The sequence below is a fragment of the Talpa occidentalis genome, unplaced genomic scaffold, assembly GCF_014898055.3.
Source record: "Talpa occidentalis isolate TD23 unplaced genomic scaffold, MPIMG_talOcc4v2.1 talOcc4.10, whole genome shotgun sequence".
NCBI classification, from domain to species: Eukaryota; Metazoa; Chordata; class Mammalia; order Eulipotyphla; family Talpidae; genus Talpa; species Talpa occidentalis.
In genome coordinates this window covers 39375765-39397567 of record NW_023600993.1, presented here as the reverse complement: position 1 = coordinate 39397567, position 21803 = coordinate 39375765, and the positions used below count along the sequence as shown (strand labels likewise).

Sequence of the window (21803 nt, the reverse complement as noted above, 5' to 3'; positions counted from 1 at the left end):
TAACAATCATCAATAAGCCCTGCATGGTGTCTGGTTGGGTATATTTTTCATAGAAAGCTGCTTTGGCAGATTTAAATGGTCGACAGAGAAGCCTTCTCATTATTGAATGGGAATAACAAGAATGAATAACAAATGAATAATGATCACCTTTGAACATTATACACTAATAGTGGATGTGCTAGTGGGGTCACGGAGTCCCTTCATTTCATTTGTCTTCCTTGCTGTCTAAATTTGTCATTTTCTAATGGAAGAATTTTTGTTTTGAGATTCCCTGACTTTGGTTAAATTTTCCACTTGACCTTGACTTTTAAAAGGTCACCTTTCAGAACACATTTCCATTACTCATGCTGCATGAAATTATGTCTTGCTCACTTTGGTGTGACCTTCCCTATCAGTAGGAAAAGCATTGAACGGAATGATATTAAACAATTATTGACCAAGTGAGATCTGACTGGTCTGTTGTGTAACTTTTCTGTTATGAATGGCTTCTTTTCACATTCTGTCTCTGTTTTTGCCTTGAAATATGTTTTCAAAGCCATCATCAGTTTGTGAAATTCAAATGTGTAGCTTAACAGAAACCAATTTCAGAGGGTTTTCCTCGAGTCTGTCTTGAAAATGAGAGACCCATCTACTCATTAAAAGTGTATACTACAAAGGGAAACCCTGTAGAAAAGAATGAAAAACTTTAGAGTCTGTGCATTTGGTTTATTCCATGTTATAAAATAATGATTACTAATATTTCCATGGTTATATCAGGCATGCATTTACAGACATTATCACATTTATATATCACAACAATCCATAATTTTATCCTTCTTAGTTCATTCAATAGGAATCTAAGTTTCAGGGTCATTAAATAACTTGCCCAGGATTCAAGCTCAGTCAGGTCTATTCAATTCCAAAACTCAGACACTAGATCAGTACCTTCTCCTCCTAAGGTCTTGAGTGATACGTTATTTTTGTAAATTTTTAAAAATCATGATTGAGGGCCTCCCCGGTGGCGCAGCGGTTGAGCGCTGGGTTGCGAAGCTGCCCGCGGCCTCTGTGGCGCCGGTTTGATCCCCGGCTGCTCCCCGGCCACCAGAGGAGGGTCCCACATGGTGCGCAGACCTCTCCTGCCGCCCGCTGCTCCCCTCAGCAGTGTACTTCGGTCCTTCTGCCTGCTCTGCTCCCCGCTCTGGCTCTGGTGAATTCTCTCACCCTCCCGCGCTTCTGACTGCACCCAGTGCTTGTATAAACAAAACAAACAAATAAATAAATAAATAAATAAAAACATGCCTCTAAAAAAAAAAAAACATAATTGATTAAGATAATTGAAAGAAGTGTTTTATTATTTTTCTTTTATATATATATATATTACATCATTTTTCATTTTTGCACAATGTATGCATTTTCATATTGGTTATTTTTATTATTTATATTAATCAACTGAGTAATAAACTTTTTGTGTTTTAGGCCCATTGCATTCAGTAATATCTCATCACGCCTTCTCCAGGACTTGAATAATGGTCCCTCCCATCCCTTCCTGCATTTTTATCAATTTTCCAAAGGAATGGGAATCAAGAGAGTGACTTAGGATGGGGGAAGTGTCTCTTCCTGACCCTGTCCTCCTCTGCTTTTGGACTTTTTCTGCATGAGAAAATCAGTTGGCCTCAGGCTCACCAACACCCTTTTATATCAGAGTGCCAAGTGGTACCCACATTTGCCATCTTATTGTCCCAAAGCACACAATGTTGGTAATTTGGAGCTTCCTGGCCCACTGGGAGGAACTCAAAGATGGGTCAGTTGATTCCTTGGGTGGGGTAGAAACTGGTGCAAGGAGCAGAGAACTTCCACAAGGTTCCATGGCCCTGTGTTAGGAAATTCCATTCTTGCGCTATAAGGTTTCAAAGACAAAATTCTCTGTAATTGGAGTAAACTATTTCTTGAGGTCAGTTTTAGGTGGGCGACAGAGAGAAAACTGCATTAAGGAGTCTGGGCTGCCAAAGCCTGGCCTTTACAAATCTGGTCTGTTCTTTGTCCTTGCTGAAACTTGTGGTTGTTCAAATATATCTCACCCTGTGGGCCCCACCTCATGTGAGCAGTCCTTCTGCATACACAATACATCATTCTGCTTGTGGCTAGTGTTGAGATTAATTGATATCAAAAGTGTTTCTTTCTTGAGATGCCCTTTGAAAATACAACTTTTTTAAATTTAGGCAAATGAGCATCTATCCAGGAGGGATCATAGCTAACCTCCACTCACTCTCACCCCAGGGGTGAGAGAGGCTCTTTTGAACAGGATCTTTCTTTACCCTCTGTCTTCAGTCACCTCCTACTGAACTTACAGTTGAAGATTCAGGGTCATGAGGGAAAGAAAACAGTAATTAACTGGGAAAAGTTGAATGAGCGTAATTTTTTTTTTCCCCACAGTATGATTAGAACATGACTGCGGGCTGAGCACCATACATAATGTAGGTTCTCCCTTGTATGTCATTATCCAAACATTTCTTAATGGAATGCATTTTTTAAGCATCTGCTTTTGTAATTGAATGTGTTCTTAAAGATGGGTCAGCTAACTAAAATAAGAGCCCACAAGAAAAAAATGTGTTCATGCTTCTCCCCCTCCCCATGCAATTCATAACAATTTCTAATTGGCCTGCCTCATTTACAACTTTGAAAATTAATTTTAGACCCTCTCTCAGAGCTTAAGTCATCATTAATAGAACGACAGCAACAGGGAGTAAAATAGAAATGTTTATAAAGCTCCCTTTTACATTGACGGTGATAAGTGACTCAGGGATGTATTACCAGCAGAGGATCCCGGAGCGCTCTTCAGGAAGGTTAGCCACAGGAACACTCAAAAGAAGGCATTTATCTTGATGGGAGACGCCCTTCAGTCCTCTTTTGTTTTATTCCATTGAGGATTTTTTTTCAGGGTGACTAAAACCATTTTTTTGCTGTTTTATTAGCTGTATCTTGACTACCTCTTACAAACTGAATGACGGTTTAGGGTTATTAAATGTGTTCTTACGCATATTTTTATCCATTGTTGCCCTGACTAAATGCATGTGAGGGCACAGAATTCTCCCGTTTTTTACTCCATTGTTGCCCATATTTGTTAAAGAAATTATTCCCCTTGACGTTTGTTTAGGCTGCACTTTGATAAAATGCTGTCTATGGCCCACTTTCTTAGCTTGGCATTCAGCAGACTCTTCTAGATTTATTTCTCTTTGCATTATCTTATCTTTCTTTCAAGCATATTTGGGCTTCCTTTTCATATTTTAAACTAAATTTTGGGGCATAGACAGATCACCTTGGTAATTGTATACTGGGGCATTGCAGTGTTTCAAAGATAATTTTGCAAGCCTTTGGCATATACTTAACCCCACTGACTGTCTAAAGATGAGTATACATGGGTTTTTGGTTTGTTTTTTTTTTTTTTCACATTGCCTGTGAATAAGCAGGAAGGACAGAATAAGTACTGCAAGTGATTTTTAACAATTTCGGGCTTATAGAAACTTGCTTCAGGTTGATGGGACAGTAACCATTTCTGAAGCAATGTAAATATGCTCTTGTATCTAGAAGGTGACACACTTAGTGGGGAAAATAATAGGATTTTTCTTTGGCTTTCTAATTTATATCCAAGTGTGTTATCACTGGCATAGTCTTCACACATCAGCCTTAAAAAAAAAAAAAAAGAGACAGCAGACCTGCAAATATATCAGTTTTCCACTGAGGTTGGATCAAAATTTCCTTCTGAGGAAAAAAAAAGCAGGAACATTTAAATTGAGCTTCTTAATTTATTTCAGTGTTTGCCATTTTCTCAAAGCAGTATCCATGTATTTCCAGTAAAGTGTTTCTCTTTAATTAGGTGCGTTAAATCAATATATGAATACATTGGCTTATGGAAATTTTGAAAGTGTTGAATCTGATATAGAGATGGCTCCAAAATTAATCTTTGGAGAAATATGTTGCCATATTTCTCAAAAACCACTCAACTTTTAAAAGCAAGGAAAATGAAAATTTGTAGTCATGCAAAGTAAGCTTGCAGTGATTTAAATAATTCACTAAAATGTATAAGCTTACTAAAGAGGTATTTTAAACTTATTTTGTAAAGTTTATTGCTTAAAAACTAATTCACAAATGTAAAGTCTCTGTTGGACTGAAATTAAGAGTTTGCATTACTCGCCATCCCTGTACAAATAGGAAGTGGCTAGGTAGAATCTGATTTATGAAAAATATCCTTCCAAATATCCTAAAGTGTAAAGATTTAAATCAAGGTATTTTAGGAAAAAAATACCGTGAGTTTATAATCAATATTTAAATGAGTTTCATATTATACATATAATCCCTGTTACACTAATTTTACTGGTATTTACAAAACCTATTTGGTAATCAAAAACACAAAACAAAAAAATACAATAAGGAAAAGGTTACAAAGAGCAAGGTGGATTATGTTGTATGAATATTAATGTTGATGAGTGGTTTTAAATGTACTTTTATAAAAATTATTTAAACATAGTTTGAAGTTTAATAATTAGCACTAATTAGATTTGATGCTAGACTTAAGTGATAACATCTGTAGAAAACTAAGAAATTGATACGTTTTTCTCTGAGTGACAGAAAACTGACAACTAAATATTAATTTATGGAGACTTTTGACGTTATTATAAGAGGAGAATTATATTTAAATTCTGAAAGTTTAAAATTTAAAGGAAAAAGAAGTTTAAATGGGCCTTCTTTGGGTTGATGGTGACTTTTGGCATAGCTTTAATAACTATTAAATAACTGTAATGACTATTGAAGCTATGTAATTCTGATTTTTGACCTCCAAGTGGAAGGGGGAGTTAAAAAGTAGACAAAAGGAGCCCAGCTAGGAAATTACTGCAACCGTCCAAGTGGAAGATGATGTACTACCAGAAGAGTGTGTGTGTGTGTGTGTGTGTGTGTGTGCACTTAACAATGCATAAAGAGAGGACAGAATGAACTTTATATAAACATGGAGAAATGGGCAAATTTAGCATTTCCTCCTGATCTTCTTTCTATAATATAGTTTATGTTTAAGGGATTTACTACATATTTACTTGCATGTCAAGAACTATGAAGGGTCAGAGGTTTTTCCCTATTGTCATGTTAACAGTTTTGTCTGCTTCAATTGCATGGATGCAGGCAGATGACAGAAGACTTTTGGGTCAGAGACAAAGGATTTAATTGCTTAAGGTGCAGAGTGCAACAGCAGCATATTTATATCTGTTCCTTTGTGTCCAGATCTCAATGAGGCAACGCAGATTGGCTAGATGAACAGCTATAGGTGCAGTGGGTTGCATTACTTAAGAGCAACTCTGATGTAAGGAAACCTGAATGTTTTATAATAGGCAGTAGTGGACAAGCCCTTTGCTATGTAAGGAGATACCATTGTACAAGGCCATAACATGTTTATCTTTGCTCCTAAGGGAGACACAACCTTGTCTTCCAAGACTATTCACTATACAGACATCCTTGAAAGACTGTGAGAAGAAGATAGTGACTTTACTAGTAAAATGTGTAGAGGCACGGGAGAATCATGGAGAATTGTCATTCAACACACATAAATATTTTCACATATCATTAATTTTTTATCAGCATATTAAATGGCTGCATATAGCTATAAAGAATGAATTGTAGGGATACATCACGATTTACCATCAATCCCCAATTTTCCTAATATTGATCTTTTAGGTTGTTTTCATTAAAAAAAAACCTCCACTTAGACATTTCAGTTTAGGGTAGAATGGGGTAAAATATTGCCATCACCTTGAATGTGTTGTGGCTACTCTGGAGTAGATAGCACATGGGCTCTCCCAACTTGAAGTCTGTACAGCCTCTTCAGCTTGGCCTTATACATATATATGCACTGGCTGCAAACAGCAAGCATGTCTATTGTTTCAAGATGTTATCCAGAAGGAGGCAGGCCCTGTGAAGCTAGAAATTAATGCTGCTGTTGGTAGTCCAGCCTGCACTGGTTTTCCTCTGAAACTGAAGATATTTCCTGACATTTCTGCTGCTCACATGTCTGACTGAGACTCACACAGAAGCTCCTACTGCCTGGCATTAACAGGGCCCAGAAAAGTCCATACAAATCCTTGTAGTAAAAAGGGGAAAAATCTGAGATCCAAATAATGAGCATCTTGTCCAGACATCTGGAGGGGGCCTGTTCTGCTGATAGGAGTTAAAAAAAGACCAAATGGGATCATAACCAGGTTGTACTCCTAGAGCTTGTTTTAAAGAAAGTACCCAGTGTGGAAACTTTCCTGAGTTGTGAGGTTTTCTAAGTTATCTAAAATGTTGCAGAAGTGGCACCGATATTTGGACAAGACTTCCCTAGTGGAAAGGAAGACTGGATACACTAGAAGAGTCATTTCCTAGTCAAAAATTATCCCAGAAAATTCCAGATTAAAATTTGCAGTAGATGAGGCCATAAAATTGGACTGTAAATATGGAATGAGGCAAATTTAATAACTTTCAGAGAAATGAGTGATTAGAGATTAAGCAAGAGTCAAAACATTGTAATTTTTTTTTTTAAATAATAGTAAAAGGTATACTGCGGTGTCTTCCATAGTCTTTAAGACGTACAAAACAAACTCACTTATTCCTAGAGCAAACATTTTTGGCACCCAGTATATTTAATGCTCTTCTAGAAATTGAATAATTGGTGTACCCAAAACAGGTGATGTTCCATTTTCATGGGGCATCAAGTCTAGAAAGCAAGCAAGTATTAAACACCTAAGACTCTTTCAAATAGTGAAGAGTCCTATGGGGGAAAAAAAAGGAATCAAACAGTGTAGTGTGACAGGCTAGTGTGGTGAGCATGAGGTGGAAGGTGGGGAGACACTGCTAGGGGAAGTGGCTAGAGAGGGTTTTTCTGAGAAGCATTTGAACTAAAACCTAAGGGATGAGATGCTGAGTGAGGTGAAGGCGTTGGTGAAGGCATTCTGCTCAAAGGGAATGGCAAAGGCAAAGCTTATGAGGCAAGAAGATGTGTAACAGGGGCCTCCCTGGTAGTGCAAGGGGTTAAGCACCGCACTATGAAGCAATCCACAGCCTCTGCAGCACAAGTTCGATCCCTGGCCAGCCAGGGAGCAACCCACATGGCGCAGCAGACCTTTCCTGACTCGCCCGCTGCTCCCCTCAGCAGTGTATTTCATTCAGTCTGCATGTTCTGTTCCCCACTCTCTCTGGTGAATCCTCTTACCCCCCACATCTCTGGCCTGTGCCCCAGCTCTTGTATGCATAAATAATTAAATCTTTAAAAAAAGAGTGAGAGTAAAAAAAGAACATGTGTGTAACAGTTTCGAGGACATTAAAGAGCTTTGGAACAAATATGCTGGAACCTAATGACTGGGAATGAAGGAAGTAAGATGACCTCAGGGCCAGTTGCTGTAAGGAGTCTTGGGTATCAGTAAAAGGTCTGGATTTCAAATCTAATGGGTGATGTAATGTTTCTTTTCTCATGCAACAGAATGGTGAAATACAGATTTATAATCTTTTTAAAAATGGCTTTGGTCTCTGTACCAGGAAGTCCAGTGAGTGAGGTCGGTGAGTAGATGCTAGCGATTAGAGAGGTTTGGTAGTAATGTATCAGTTTAGATAAGGGATGTGTTTTGGAGCAAAACCTGTTAAAGTTTTTGGTGTGTTGACTTTGGATGGAGAAGGGAGGAGAGGAATTAGGGATGACTTTTATTACAGATTTGGGACTTGGGGTACTTAATGGCTCTATAATTACTGAGATAAGGAAGACTAAGAAATGAATGGTTTTCCATGGAATAGCAGGGAAACATCACTAATCACATTGAAAGTGGAAATGCATCACTCATATTAACAATAATAGAGATATTTTCAATGCATCATTAAGTGTGTTGAAAATATCTCTGCCTGACTGCAAAAGAAAATCTTGCATGAAGGAAATAATACTTAGTATTGAAATTGCTGCCCAATTTTGTTGGATTGTATTGGAGTATCTACAGCTTTACTTGGTAGATGGAGTATGAATGTATGTAGGATGGTTGTCGGGATGGATGGTTGGATGAATGGTTGGATGGATGGATGGTTGGACGGATGGATGGACGGATGGACGGATGGATGGGTGTTATCAGTGACTGGAAGGATAAACAGATGGATGAAAGTGTCTTAGAAGTAAATGTTCAAATTGACTCCTTCCATATCTAATATGTAGCTGTGTCAATGAAGTCATTGAAAGATGCCTTTTTCAGAGCACACGGTGCTCTCAGGGATTTTGACCCAAACTACTTTATTTGCTCTGAGAGTGAAAGAGTAGTTTGTCTGAAATATTACCCATAATTCCTTCCCATGGAGCTAATACTTGGTCACTCATTTCAACTGTCACAGCAGAGTGGTTTATTTTTCACTTTATAAAAATTATCACAATAATCTTTATTTCCCAGACAGGAAGCACTGCTCGCAGCAATCAGCGAGAAAGATGCTAACATTGCCTTGCTGGAATTGTCTGCCTCCAAGAAGAAAAAGACGCAGGAAGAAGTCATGGCCCTTAAGCGGGAAAAAGATCGATTAGTACATCAGTTAAAACAGCAGGTAGGACCTACTGCATGAAAAGTGTCTTTTGCTGGATTTGGGGCCTTGGGTGCTTTCTCTGGGTTTAGCAGCTCTTCATTTTTCCATGTCCATCCTGCGGGCTCAAGCAGCTGAAATCAGATAGGAATGAAACGGCCCGAGTTTTTGTTGGAACATCATTCAACTGCTTTTCTGTGCATGTGCCTGGGCGTCTGTGGTTTGCCATCAGTGCTGGTTTCCTTTCCTTTTTTGTTAGCATCATCTCACCAGAAATACCTCTCAGCTCTTTTCCTTCCAGTGGACTTTATATGACTTCAGAAACTAAATCCTAGAAACTATGAATTAAATTCTGGCAACTTCTTTCCCATTGGACCTGTTACTTTCTGTCTTGCTCACTTTCTAGGCCCTGTTTAAAAAAAATCTTCCCTCATTTAGTTCTTTAGATTTCTTTCTCTCCATACATCCAACTTTGGTTCTTCAACTATTTCTTCCAGCATTTTTCAATGCAGGAACATTTTCCAGTCCTTTGCATTGCTAGCCATTATTAGTTGGATTTATAAAAATCTCGTTTATCCTATTATCTTTTTTTCCTCCTCTCTAAGCCACTATATTCTTCTGAGGGTAAAGGAAGGAGGTGCAAAGTTCTAATTTGTGCAGAAAGTTCTTTGCTTTCTGATGTGTTTTCAGTGGATATAATTTCACCAGAAGAATATGCAAATCATCCCTGAAATTATCAGGTATTATTTCTCCATATATAACCCGGGGACTTTTGGGAGGTATTCATTCAGATTCTAGCATTATGAACCCTTCTCAGCAGATGTTATGGCTCAGTGGTCTGTGGTCTCACAAGGTGGCTGTCACATCTTAGCAAGGGCCACATGTGGCTCTGAGGCTCTCTAAATGCCACATGGTACCATGTAGAGTATGTCTACATCAATTTTAGCCCCTAGGACTCATCTCTGTCTTCTAGAGTGAGCACAAGAAGAGGGATAAGCATCCTCCCCTCACAATTGGGCCAACCCTTTCCCTCCTCAGGAAGGAAAAGTCATCCTGAGGCCCCGGACCAGTATCCATTTCTCATGGGACTGCCTTGCTGAGAGAGAGAGAAAATGAGAGGGGGAGAGACCACCACATCTGGGTGCCCTCTCCCATGAAGGGAAAGTCTCCTACTCACTGCCAGACATTGGGGTCATTCCACAGAGCGGCATGCCTTGCTAACGCTGGTCCCGGGGGTTGGGGTTAGCTTCATCTGCCTCTTTGTTTGGGGCTGTGCATCTTCTACACTGGGTTTTCCACCCACTTGGCCAAAGAAAGTCAAGACAAACCTCCTTCTTTGCTTTCTCCTAATTCCTTCCCTGTTTGCCCTGCATCCTCCCCTCCTGCACCTAACCATTGTAGCTTTCTCCCACAGGTTTATAGACCTAGGAAACAGCCCTTGAGCTCGAATATACCATGCACTTGTGATGCTGGCTACAGCCCAGATATTACGGCCACGTACCACGGGTCAAGCTACGATGCTTACATGATCCAAAGGTCTCAGGTCAGTCAGCTGCTAAGGAGACACTCACCCCAGCACAGGGGGTGGGGGTGCATAAGAGCTGCTTCCTATCTTGATCTCCACCTCTTTTGATGATTTCCAGCACTGGGTAGCCATAAAGTCTGGGACCATAAATGACAGCTTTATATCTTGACTTGTAATGCAATTTCATTTATCATGCCTTTGCAATGGTTCCAGTCTTGGTGTCCACCTTACCTACAGGGTCAGTTCTTCTGAAATAACTTGGCATCATTGCAAACTCAAGACTTCCAGAGGCCTTACTATCAAGCACAGCAGAGGAATTTTTCTTTCTGTCTCTCAGATACTTTGCTCTCCATGTCTCCCTTTACTTTTCTCAGCAAGGAATTTTTAAGGCTGCTTTTTTCTTTCTCAGCATCATGAAAATGCACTCCTGGATTCCAGGAAGGATTGAGTGTAGCCCTTCAATTTGCTCCTGGGAAACTGCACAAAGCCTTCATTATTCACGACATGCTTGGTTTTGGGTATCGTGGGGCACATTGGGGAAACCCCAGCCATGCAAAGTTAGGCTCCCGCCTGGCTAAGGCAAAATCTGAAGGGCTGTTGTGGAGAGGCTGCAAAGGAGGAGTTTGGGCTCCTTGGTGATTTAGGTTTAAAATCTTTCCACACACTTTACCTGTAAGGAAGTGTGTGTGGATCTATGTATCCTCATAGCAAATGATAATGAATCCAGGATTGATTCATTTTTATTTATTGAGTGTTTACTCTGTGCGAGGAGTGTATCTAGTGTCCTTTGGGGATTTTGTCCTAGTCACATTCGTGCTATGGCTGGGTACAAGATTACCCTTCTTTTCCAGGGGCCATAACTGAGACTCAAATGTGGAATAACTAACCCAAGACCCACAGATTGTAAGCCCCAGGGCTTGGGTTTGGGTAGTTCAGCTGAGTCCACACTCATGCCACCATATTCATGAGAGGATTCAGAGTAACCAACAGAAAGGTGTTCCAGACACCGCAAAGCTTCTTATTTTTGTAAACCTGAAAGATATCAGAATGTCCATTCAAGAACGATCTTCAACCATTCATAATGAGTAGGTTCTGCCATAGCCCTTAAGCTTAGGTTATTGATCTCATGAATAATTACAAATATTTTTGAGCTCTTGATGTGCCCACATGAGTCTATCAGCTTTGCATACATTAACTCATCCATTCTCAGCAAAGCTGAAAGGCAGATGCTCTTGTGGAGAAGGAACTAGATATCTACAGAGGTTGGGTGTCTTGCTCAGGTTTCATTGGTAGACAACACCAAGATGTCTGAGAAGACCCTTTGCCACAGAACCATAGCAGATCTTGGAGATGCCACCTGTAGTTTGACCACTTAGAACAAATCTTGTTTTCGCACCTATCAACTAAGTTATCAAAGACAAGAGACAGAAGTTCCCTGAGCCTCAATTTCCCCATCTGTAAATTGAACTAATAACCTAATTCAAAGGGTTGTGATGAAGTGTAATGTACATAAAGTATTTTGTGGTGTCTGGCACACAATAGCTACTATTATCAGAGATAGTTTTATTTTGATTTCATCATTGCTTCTTTTCACATACCTGGAAGTCACAGCTCATTGAGAACACTTGAACTGCAGAAGAAAAACAGACAAATTTTGGCACCTAAGCCTTTCTGGTCTGCCCTTTCCTAAAGCCCAAGAACTGGGGAGCAGTGGATAGACATGCCAGGAATCCTATATCCAAGCTCGCAGCCTGCCCAGAAGAGGCCCATAGCAGTTATGAAATTTACTTGTTTTATGCATGCTCCCCATGTAGATATCGATCAGAAAAGAAAAGTCACCCTGGGAAGGTGACTCACAAATTTCAATTGTCGCTCATTTAACAACTCCCCTAGTTATTACTATTTGCCAAAATATATTGTAGGAATTACTGAATACTTACATGAATGAGTGCACAATTCCCATATGCCAGTCTCTGTGCCAAGTACTTTATGTATACATAAATTTAAAAACATCTCACTTTTCCCTCATCACCAACCAACTACTGCATACCTACTGTGTGTCAGGATTCATCCACAGCGGATGTTTTACCTTCCTCAATGAGAGGAACATCATCCCCATATTTGAGTTGATTAAAACAAGGCTCCAGGTGACCAGATAACACTATTACCATCATATACTCATACTAGGCACTGCAGGGCTTGGCCACTGTGTGTAGAAGTGCTAATACTTTGCTCTTAACTAGGCTGAATACTGTCTCCCTAAAGCAATACCATGAACAATTGATTAGTCCCCATACCTCAAGATGTTCTAAGAGATCCCCATTTCTAATGCTTCAGTTAGAAGCTCCCAAGCTGCCGAGGGCCATGAAGGTGAGAGGGGGTAGCTTACTGAGAGAAAGTGCTATGTTGAAATTCAACTCAACACCTATTCATTGAGCGCCTTTTCTGTGTTACAACACTAGGCATTTTTGGAATAGATCATTGAACAAAGTAGAGCTTCCTCATGGAGCTTACTTTTTTCTTCTTCTTCTTATTTTATTTTTTTAATATTTTATTTTATATAATTCTTACATCATTTTTCATCATTGTACAATGTATGCATTTTCATTTTGGTTATATTCCCCATATAATTGCACCCCCCCTTATTTTGACCCTAGTTCTTCCTCTCCCCACCCCTCCCTAATCCACCCCCCCATAGTGTGTCTCTGGTTTAGAGTTGCTTGTTGATTTTGATTATTTCTTTGCATTGATTAGTCTTTTTCCTGGTCTCTTATTTAGGTTTTTTAAATTCCTGCTATGAGTGAGACCATCCGGTGTTTTTCTTTTTCTTTCTGACTTATTTCACTGAGCATGATCCCTTCTAGCTCCAACCCAAATGCCCAAAAATAGATGACTGGATCAAGAAGATGTGGTACATATACACAATGGAATATCACTCAGCAATCAAAAAAGATAAACACATGCAGTTTATGGAGCTTACTTTTTTAATGAAGGTAGGGGGAGAAAGGCAATAAACCATAAACCTAATAAATTAGTAAATTATATAGTAGAAAAATAAAACTATAAGCCAGTATAAGGGAGAACAGGAATGCCAGGGTAGGAATAAGGGACTGGTGAGAATGTAAAATAAGGTCAATAGGATGGGCCTCATTGGGATGGTGACATTTGAGCAAAAACTGGAAGGAGATGAGTTGTCCTGCAGATATCTAGGGTAAGAGTATTCTGGAAGAGGGACCTGTCAGTGCAAAAGCCCTAGGGCAGGAGCATGCTGGTGTGCTTATGATATGTCTGGGAATAGCACAGAGGCCAGTGTGGCTGACGTAGAATGAAGAAGGATGTGGAAAGAGTAATGACTGGAGTTGTCTGTGTATGACAATTGTAAAGGACCTAATAAGGGTGGTCTATTCTTGAGCAGAAATTCTCTGCAGTTGGGAAGCAGAAGATACCAACTAGGCAGCCATACAACAGGGAAGGTTCCCTCAGGTAGCACTCAAAGGGCTCTGGTTAAGGCTGCTCTGTGAATCCACTCTCCAAATCTGGTTGTGACCTCTGAGGAGTCCCAGTGCTGAGCTTGCATTTTTAAAAAGCATTGCCACTTCCACTGGAGCCACAAAGAATAACTAGTACCAGAATTTGCTTGGCATAACTGATGAGATTTCCAAGTAGAGTAGGAACAGGACCTGTGGACAAAATGCCCTCCCTGGCAGTCACCACAACATACCAGTGGAGTCTTAATCCTTCCTTGTTGAAAGGAGGTAGGCAGCAGGATAATAGTGCCCACCACCAGCTGTTGAACTATTCAAGGTGATTGATGGCTGTACCTTGGAGAAGTGCAGCTGGCCTCCAAGCCAGGCCAAAGATTTTAACCTCAGTGGGCAGATTTATCATCTTTTCTAAGATAAATCTCTTGATATACTCATTACCTTTGAGCTCTCCCTGCTGGATTCCCTTGTCTGGTGAGATAAAGACATTCAAAGCAACTTTCTTGCTACCTTGTGATTCATTCTGCCTGGACCATATTTCCCCCTTCTTCTTACCTAGTTAATGCCTATTCATCCATTCAGACTCAGTCCAACACCATTTTTTCAATCAAACCTTCTGGGACTTTCTCCTTTGTGTCAAATCACCTGCTTGGCACTCCTGTAGCTTGTGTACATCACTTATGGCTCTGATGCAAATCTGCATTTGTTTCATGATAATTTGAATAATGACTATCTGCCCTGCTAATTAATGAGCTCCATGAAGACTGAGTATGTGGTCTCATGACTCTTTTTGCTGACCATTTATCTCCAAGTTTAGTATAGTTGCTAGCCCAGAGTGAGCATTTAGCAAATATTTGTTGAGTGTATAAATGAATGAGTCACTGACTCACCAGGGGAGCTTATTGAAATAAGAAACATCATTGATCAATCATGACTTTAGATAAGACTTACCCTCATAATTCTCACCCCTCTGTTTCAGGCAGCCACTAGCCTATAGGAGTTGGTATAAGAGAGGAGACTCTTTGCCTCAAGGTGATCACATAATGTAGTGTAATGCCATGTCCTTTCTTGCCTGTTGCAAGAATTTTAAAAAGATGCCTTTCTTCATACTTGATTTCTGAAATGGAGGCTATTTTGTACCTTTCCTCCAATTCTAGTCACCATATTCTGTTTCAAATCCTCTCCAATTTAGGGGATTCGTCTTGAAAAAAATGCCACCAAATTTCCAGTTGCCGCAGAAGTTACTCATTGTTACAAAGGGAACTCCTTCATTTCATCCATGCAAACTTCTGAGAGTCTCATAAATCAGTTTACCTAGAAATACCTAACTCCTGTTAATTACCTGTCAAATGAGCCAGAGAAGCTGATATGAAATGAGTTCAGAAATTCCAACTATGCTTAACAACGAAAAAATCTTTATGATGCTCTTCAGGTGTTGACATTTGAGTTGGTTCTAGACAAAGTGTGGTGTAAAGAAAAGAGATTAGTACAAATGAACTTTCTGCTGCTTGTTGCATAAAGATGAAGGATTGATTTTCATAGTAGACATCTGCATAAATCCAACCTTAGTATTCTTTCCAATTCTCTTTCTCCACAAGCATACACCTGACACTTTTACTTTACTTTTTTTAAAATTTTGCTTCCAGATTTTCATAATTTTGAAGAAAGTTTCAGCTGGGAGCGAGGTTTTTTTTTTTTTTTTTTGCGCTTTCTCTTAGGAAGTTAGTTCTAAAAAATATTACTAAAAATTACCATCTTTTTCCTACTTTTGCCCTGGATCCAATCCCACCAACTCTTTTCCTCCACTCTTGAAGAAAGGACTGACATCAAAATAATTAATTCTGAAATCATTGGATTTTCCTGCTGCTAAAGGGCTTTTGAAGAAAGCTTAAAACTAAATCTTCCTCCCTAAGCCTTATTCCCAAATGCTCCCCTGTGTGCTGAAGTAGTGATATGCACATCCTTGATGAAAATGCCTCTTGAAAATGAAGGCCAGACACTATTGTTTCGTCAAAATTAGAACCAGCTATTTCTCAGAACTAGTAAGGATACTTTTGTGATCAGAGATAAATTATGCTTGATTTTCTTTTTCCTTTCCTGCTAGTTCTAGGCATTGCATTTGGCTACCAGGAAACACACTGGTCAGTTGGGAGCAGGACCGTGTTAAGACTGGCACACTAGTCTCCTGGTTCTTTGTATTTGCCCCCAGAGTTTGCAGAGAAGTTAAAGTCCTAAATCCAAGCCAACCTTCTGGAGGCTGTGTCAGGTTCCCACAGTGCAAATTATTTGGGTAAAGAATCATCCTCCCCTATGTGGTCCAAAAGGTCATGGGACTGTCTCTAAGAATTAACCAAACAGGTGTGGGCAAGAATGGGAGAGGTGGAGTCTGTCCTGGAGAGTGTTAAGAAGAGCCAGTTTTAAGGATGGGATCCTAATCAAAACTGCATCTCAACAGATAGAACCTTCCTGTTAAGCAAAGTGGGAAGCCCCAGAGTAGGAAAGTTGACTAGACATTTTTTCTCCACTTACTTGAGGCCACACACGTTTGTGCTTTCCATCCACACTTCCATTGCATTGTATGCAGATGACTTTTAATTATCCTTATGGTTTAGGAGATGAGCACAATTAAACAGCAGTGGAGGAACTCCTTGCAGTAGGGTTCCCATAGTCTCTTGTTGTGGTTGGATGAGCTCCAGAAAAGCTTGATTTGATCCCAGCATTGTAATGCATCACAGACTTGCCCCAGATCAAATTGCTGAAATGCAAATGCATTGGTTTTCACTGCAGACTCACTTTGGGTTAAGCTGTTCATGTCCCACTGGTAGAATCTAGCCACATCTCTTATTCATCATTGCCTTCGATGAAAACTGTCTTTACAATATGTTCTAGAGAATCTCTTTGTAAAAAAGACACACTCAGATCCCTCCACAGCAGGCCAAGGGCAGGGCATTCTCATGGAAGTGAAACCTGAAGTGCTTGGTGTTCTGAAAGACAGTTTCCTCTTAGTTTCCCAGTAATTGTTCAGGACACTAGTCTGTTCTCAGCCAGCAGCATCCTTTACTCTAGGTGACTTGCCTTAATCCCAACACTCAGGGACTCCGCTTAGTTGCCAGTGGCAACACGAAATAGTAGATTGTGGTGGTAAAATATTTTCTTTGTGAATCCTTATGTCTTTCAAATCTCTATTAAAAGTACATCTTCCTCGAGCATCAGGTTGACTCTGATGAACCACTTTCTGACTCTTATTTGAGTGAAGCCATGTTTCAGAAACCATTTTCTAAACATGCATCAAGCACTTTCAGTGGGAGTGTGCTGAAAACTCTTAGCCTCTCCAAGGAGATGTTGACTTGATTCTTTAACCTTGGTTGTTGTTGTTGTTGTTTTTAATCATTTTTACCATCAGTAAGACATAAGAGATATTAGCTCATGAAACATAACCGGGCAAATTGCTATGTTTTGGTGCAGAGGGAGTCAAAACTGAACAATATTTGCTTGCTGGAGAAGACAAGAAATGCTTCCTGCAGAAGTAGAAATTCCTAGAATTTTATTTTTTTATTTTATTTTTTAAATAATAAATTTTATTTTTATATTCCCCATACAATTGCAGCCCCCCATTCTGACCCCAATCCCTCCCCTCCCGCCCCCACCCCCCTAAAAGTGTCTCTGGTTCATAGTTTTTTGTTGATTTTGATTTTCACTTTCTTATAGTTATTCATTTTCCTGGTCCCTTATTTAAGTTTTCTAGATTCCTGCTATGAGTGAGACCATCCAGTATTTTTCTTTTTCTTTCTGGCTTATTTCGCTGAGCATGATCCCTTCCAGCGCCATCCATGTTGCTGCAAATTGCATGTGTTTATCTTTTTTGAATGCTGAGTAATATTCCATGGTATATATGTACCACATCTTCTTGATCCAGTCATCTATTTTTGGGCATTTGGGTTGTTTCCAGAGCTTAGCTATTGTAAACAGTGCTGCTATAAACATAGGGGTGCAAGTGTTCTTTGGAATTGATGTTTCTGTGTCCTTTGGGTAAATACCTAGGAGTGGAATTGCTGGATCATATGGAAGCTCTATGTTTAGTAGGTCCAGAAATCTCCACACAGCTCTCCACAGTGGTTGGACCAGTTTGCACTCCCACCAACAGTGCAGAAGAGTTCCTTTTTCTCCACACCCTCGCCAACATTTGTTGTTGCTAGTTTTTTTAATATGTGCCATTCTCACTGGTGTAAGATGGTATCTCATGGTAGTTTTGATTTGCATTTCCCTGATGACAAGTGATGTTGAACATTTTTTCATATGCCTGTTGGCCATTTGCATTTCCTCTTCAGAGAAGTTTCTTTTTAGCTCTTCTGCCCATTTTTTGACTGGATTATTTTCTTTGTTGTTGTTGAGTCTCATCAGCTCTTTGCAGATTTTTGTGATCAGTCCTTTATCATTAGTGTTGGGTGCAAAAATGTTCTCCCAGTTGGTGGGGTTTCTCTTTGTTTTTGTTATTGTCTCTTTTGCTGTGCAGAAGCTCTTTAATTTGATGTAGTCCCAGCTGTTTATCTTTGCCTTCACTATCACTGCTTTGGGTGATGTGTCTGTAAAGATGTCTTTGATGTGCAAATCACGTAGTGTTTCGCCTATATTTCCTTCTATATATTTTATGGTTTCAGGTCTTATGTCTAGTTCTTTAATCCATTTTGAGTTGATTTTTGTGTATGGTGTGAGGTAGTGGTCAAGCTTCATTCTTTTGCATGTAGCGACCCAGTTTTCCCAGCACCATTTATTGAACAAACTCTCTTTGCTCCAATGCATAGTCTTTGCTCCTTTGTCAAAGATTAGTTGACCATAAATCTGTGGATTTATTTCTGGATTTTCTATTCAGTTCCATTGGTCTGTATGTCTGTTCTTGTTCCAATACCATGCAGTTTTGATGATTATGGCTTTGTAGTATAGTTTGAAGTCTGGGAGTGTGATGCCTCCATTCCCTTCTTTTTTTTTTTCAGGAGAGCTTTGGCTATTCGGGGTTTTTGGTGATTCCATATGAATTTCATCAATAATTGTTCTATTTCTTTGAAGAATGACATTGAAATTTTGATTGGAATAGCATTGAATCTGTATATTGCTTTTGGAAGGATGGCCATTTTAATAATGTTTATTCTTCCAATCCATGAGCAGGGGATGTCTTTCCATTTCTTTGTGTCTTCTTCTATTTCTTTTAACAGTGTTTTATAGTTTTCTTTGTATAGGTCCTTTACCTCTTTTGTTAGATTTATTCCCAAATATTTGATTTTTTTGTTTCAATAAAAAAAGGGATTTTTTTTTTATTTCTTCTTCTTCAGATTTATTGTTTGTGTATAGGAAGGCTACTGACTTTTGCGTGTTGATTTTGTATCCTGCCACTTTACTGAACTGATTGATGAGTTGAATTAGTTTTTCTGTGGAGTTTTTGGGGTTCTCTATGTATATTATCATATCATCTGCAAATAGTGATAGTTTGACTTCTTGTTTTCCTATTTGGGTTCCTTGGATGTCTTTCTCTTGTCTTATTGCTCTGGCTAGGACTTCCAGTATTATATTGAAAAGCAGTGGTGAGAGTGGACATCCTTGTCTTGTTCCAGATCTTAATGGAAATTCCTAGAATTTTAGATTGGCAATCCACAGTCTATCTTTGTGACAAACGCCTATCCAACCATGATACTTTCTTCTCAGTTTGCAAGACTCCTAGTATATTGTCAGTTTCAGAACTTACTCATCGCTCTTTGACTTTTTAAATAATGAAGCTTGGAAAGACTAACTTCACCATTGCATTGTTCCACTTTTAGAAATTTCAAAAGGGGGGACTGGGTCTGACTTTTAAGTTTCAGAATGATTTGCCAGCTTTGCTTCAGTAATTTGAAGCACTCCTCCAGCGTCTAGCAGTTGTCAGAGCATATCAGAAGGACAGACTTTGGTCACTGAAGGTGACCAAAACAGAGAATAGTGTTCAAATGCCCAGAAGTTCTCTCATGTCCCATCTCTTTCTCTTTTTTTAATTCAACTTTCACATCTTTGCTCTATTTTTAAACATTTATTCTATAAGTGATAACGCTTCTTTTTCCAAATCTTAATTGGATTAGACCTGTTTGAAACCCCCAAGACTTTAACCTATTCACGACTGCCTCTGAGAACATTTGGCTCCATCACCGAAACAGCATGGAGATGCAGGGAAGTTCCCAAGATGCAGGCCACCAAGTTGACATTGTCCTTTGGGAAGGGAGGGGTCCAGCTGTTGCTCTGGATAGATTTGGGCGATCGTAGACAGACATTGCTTTCAAAGGACTGCCTCGTGGCAATAATGTGTATAACTTCCTTGCTCCTCATGATAGCTTTTTAACTCGTATTCTAGAATGGAAGGAACAATTTTTAAACTCGCACTGTGCAGCTAGAGATTTAAAATATTGCATACCATGTAGTCCTCACAACAACTCTGAAAACCAGATGTTCTTAATCCCATTTTGGAGATGAGGAAACTACAGTTCAGGAACTGGGCAAAGATGCTGTAGCTGGTGAAGGGTCTCACGCCAAACCTCCTCCGTGCTCTTCCCAGCAGATGTCCACAGTGGATGCCATCCTTCAATTAGGTCGTAACCCCCATGAACTGGGGCTAAAAAGGAACATAAAAAGAAGGCTTTATTCTGTGACCCTGACCACCACTCCCAGCTCCAAACCCTCCTGCTGGCCCCAACTGGCTCCTGCCGTGACCTGAGGTCACATGTGCAGGCTGGGGAGGGCCACTTATCTCTCCCTGCATCACCAGGCGTCACCCACTGCCAGGAGAGGGAAGGGACTGCAGGCTCCATCAAGTGCGCTGCATTTTCTGTTTTCCAGCAGAAAATGTTGGCACTTGCCTCTTAAGTCCTTGTTTCATTCTCAAGATTATCTGCTCATAAGCCTTTTCCCCTTTAGTTTTCTATTTTCTTCTTCATCATTTAACATATAAAAACAGGTTTCTCCTGGTCCCTTTCTCTCTCTCCTTTCCTTCCTCTCATCATATAATTAAAAGTCCTTTCAAGCTGTCTTCACCTTATCATTTCAAATGAATTGAAAAAGGACCCGACTTCCTGCCCTCACATCTTCCTGATGCTGAATTCCAAAATGAAAGAAAAACCCTTCCCTCCCCCTTTTAGCTTCATGCTGCCCCTTCAATAATTGTGTTAAAATCATACTGATTTTGTCATTGCTCGGCATTCTTGTGCAGACTGGGTTTGCCCTTTTCTGATTTCAAAATTTCTTCTTTTTCAAGTTATAATTTAATAGGAAAAGAATTCTTCACCCTTCTCTCGTGATTGCAGAAGTATCACTGGAATTGAACATTTCTAGTATCTATCTTTACTCTTGCGTCACTCCATAATCCTTAGGGGAAGATGCCACATTCTTTTTTTATTCTCTATAACATGCTAAAGGTAGACTTAAAAGTTCCAGAATCTCCTATGTTTACAGTTTTTTTTAAATTGACCTATAATGATGCATTATATTAAAAAGTAATAAGAATTTATTTTTATAACCATCCTTATTATGTAAATAATACTTTCCATAGAAAGTATATAAATATTTTATTGTAAAATTAATATTTGTTCATTCTGGAAACTTAGAAAACTGTAAATAAAAAGATAAAATTACCCATAATACCACCACTCAGAAATAACTGTCATTAAGATTTATAGTTTCCAACATTCCATTCTCTACATACATATTTGAACAAAGATATGACATACCACATAATAAAGTTTTTTTAGTCTTATAAACGTTTAATGTTATGTGCATTTCCCCCATCTTTAAAAGGCTTCAAAAACATATATCATGGTTGTATGATTTCCATCATTGCCATAATTTATTTTGTCATTCTCTTATTGAGGGGATTTCAATTTATTTTTTAGTTTTTCGCTTTTATATTTATACCTGATGAACATCTTCATCATAGATCTTTTTTTTTCCCATTATCATTACTTTCCTGGGGATTAATGCCCCAGGGTTGAAAGATTGGAGTTCATGATGTTTTAAAGGTTTTAGAGAATTATGAAATAGTCCTTTTCTACAGAGTACTTGGCATTTGTAAGTTTTAATGCAAATATCAACTGTTCATCTTGAGTTTGTCAGACTATACCCTGATAATATGCCACTCATAGATTTGGAACAAAATACTACTAGACATAGTTCAAGTGATCAGTAAGCTGAGAGAACAAAGGTAGAGGGATTTTCAGAATTTCTTAGGGGAATAGGCA

At 39.2% G+C, this 21803-nt stretch overlaps 1 protein-coding gene across 4 annotated transcripts in view; it reads left to right on the top strand.

Annotated features, from left to right (window-relative positions):
* The window catches only part of ERC2 (ELKS/RAB6-interacting/CAST family member 2), an 847094-nt gene that overhangs the window by 611898 nt on the left and 213393 nt on the right, over window positions 1-21803 (top strand). For all 4 annotated transcript variants that reach the window (XM_054694730.1, XM_037501575.2, XM_054694735.1 and 1 more), the window contains one exon: window positions 8424-8571. In XM_054694730.1, coding sequence (XP_054550705.1) covers window positions 8424-8571 — 148 coding nt within the window. The remainder of the gene's footprint in view (window positions 1-8423; window positions 8572-21803) is intronic.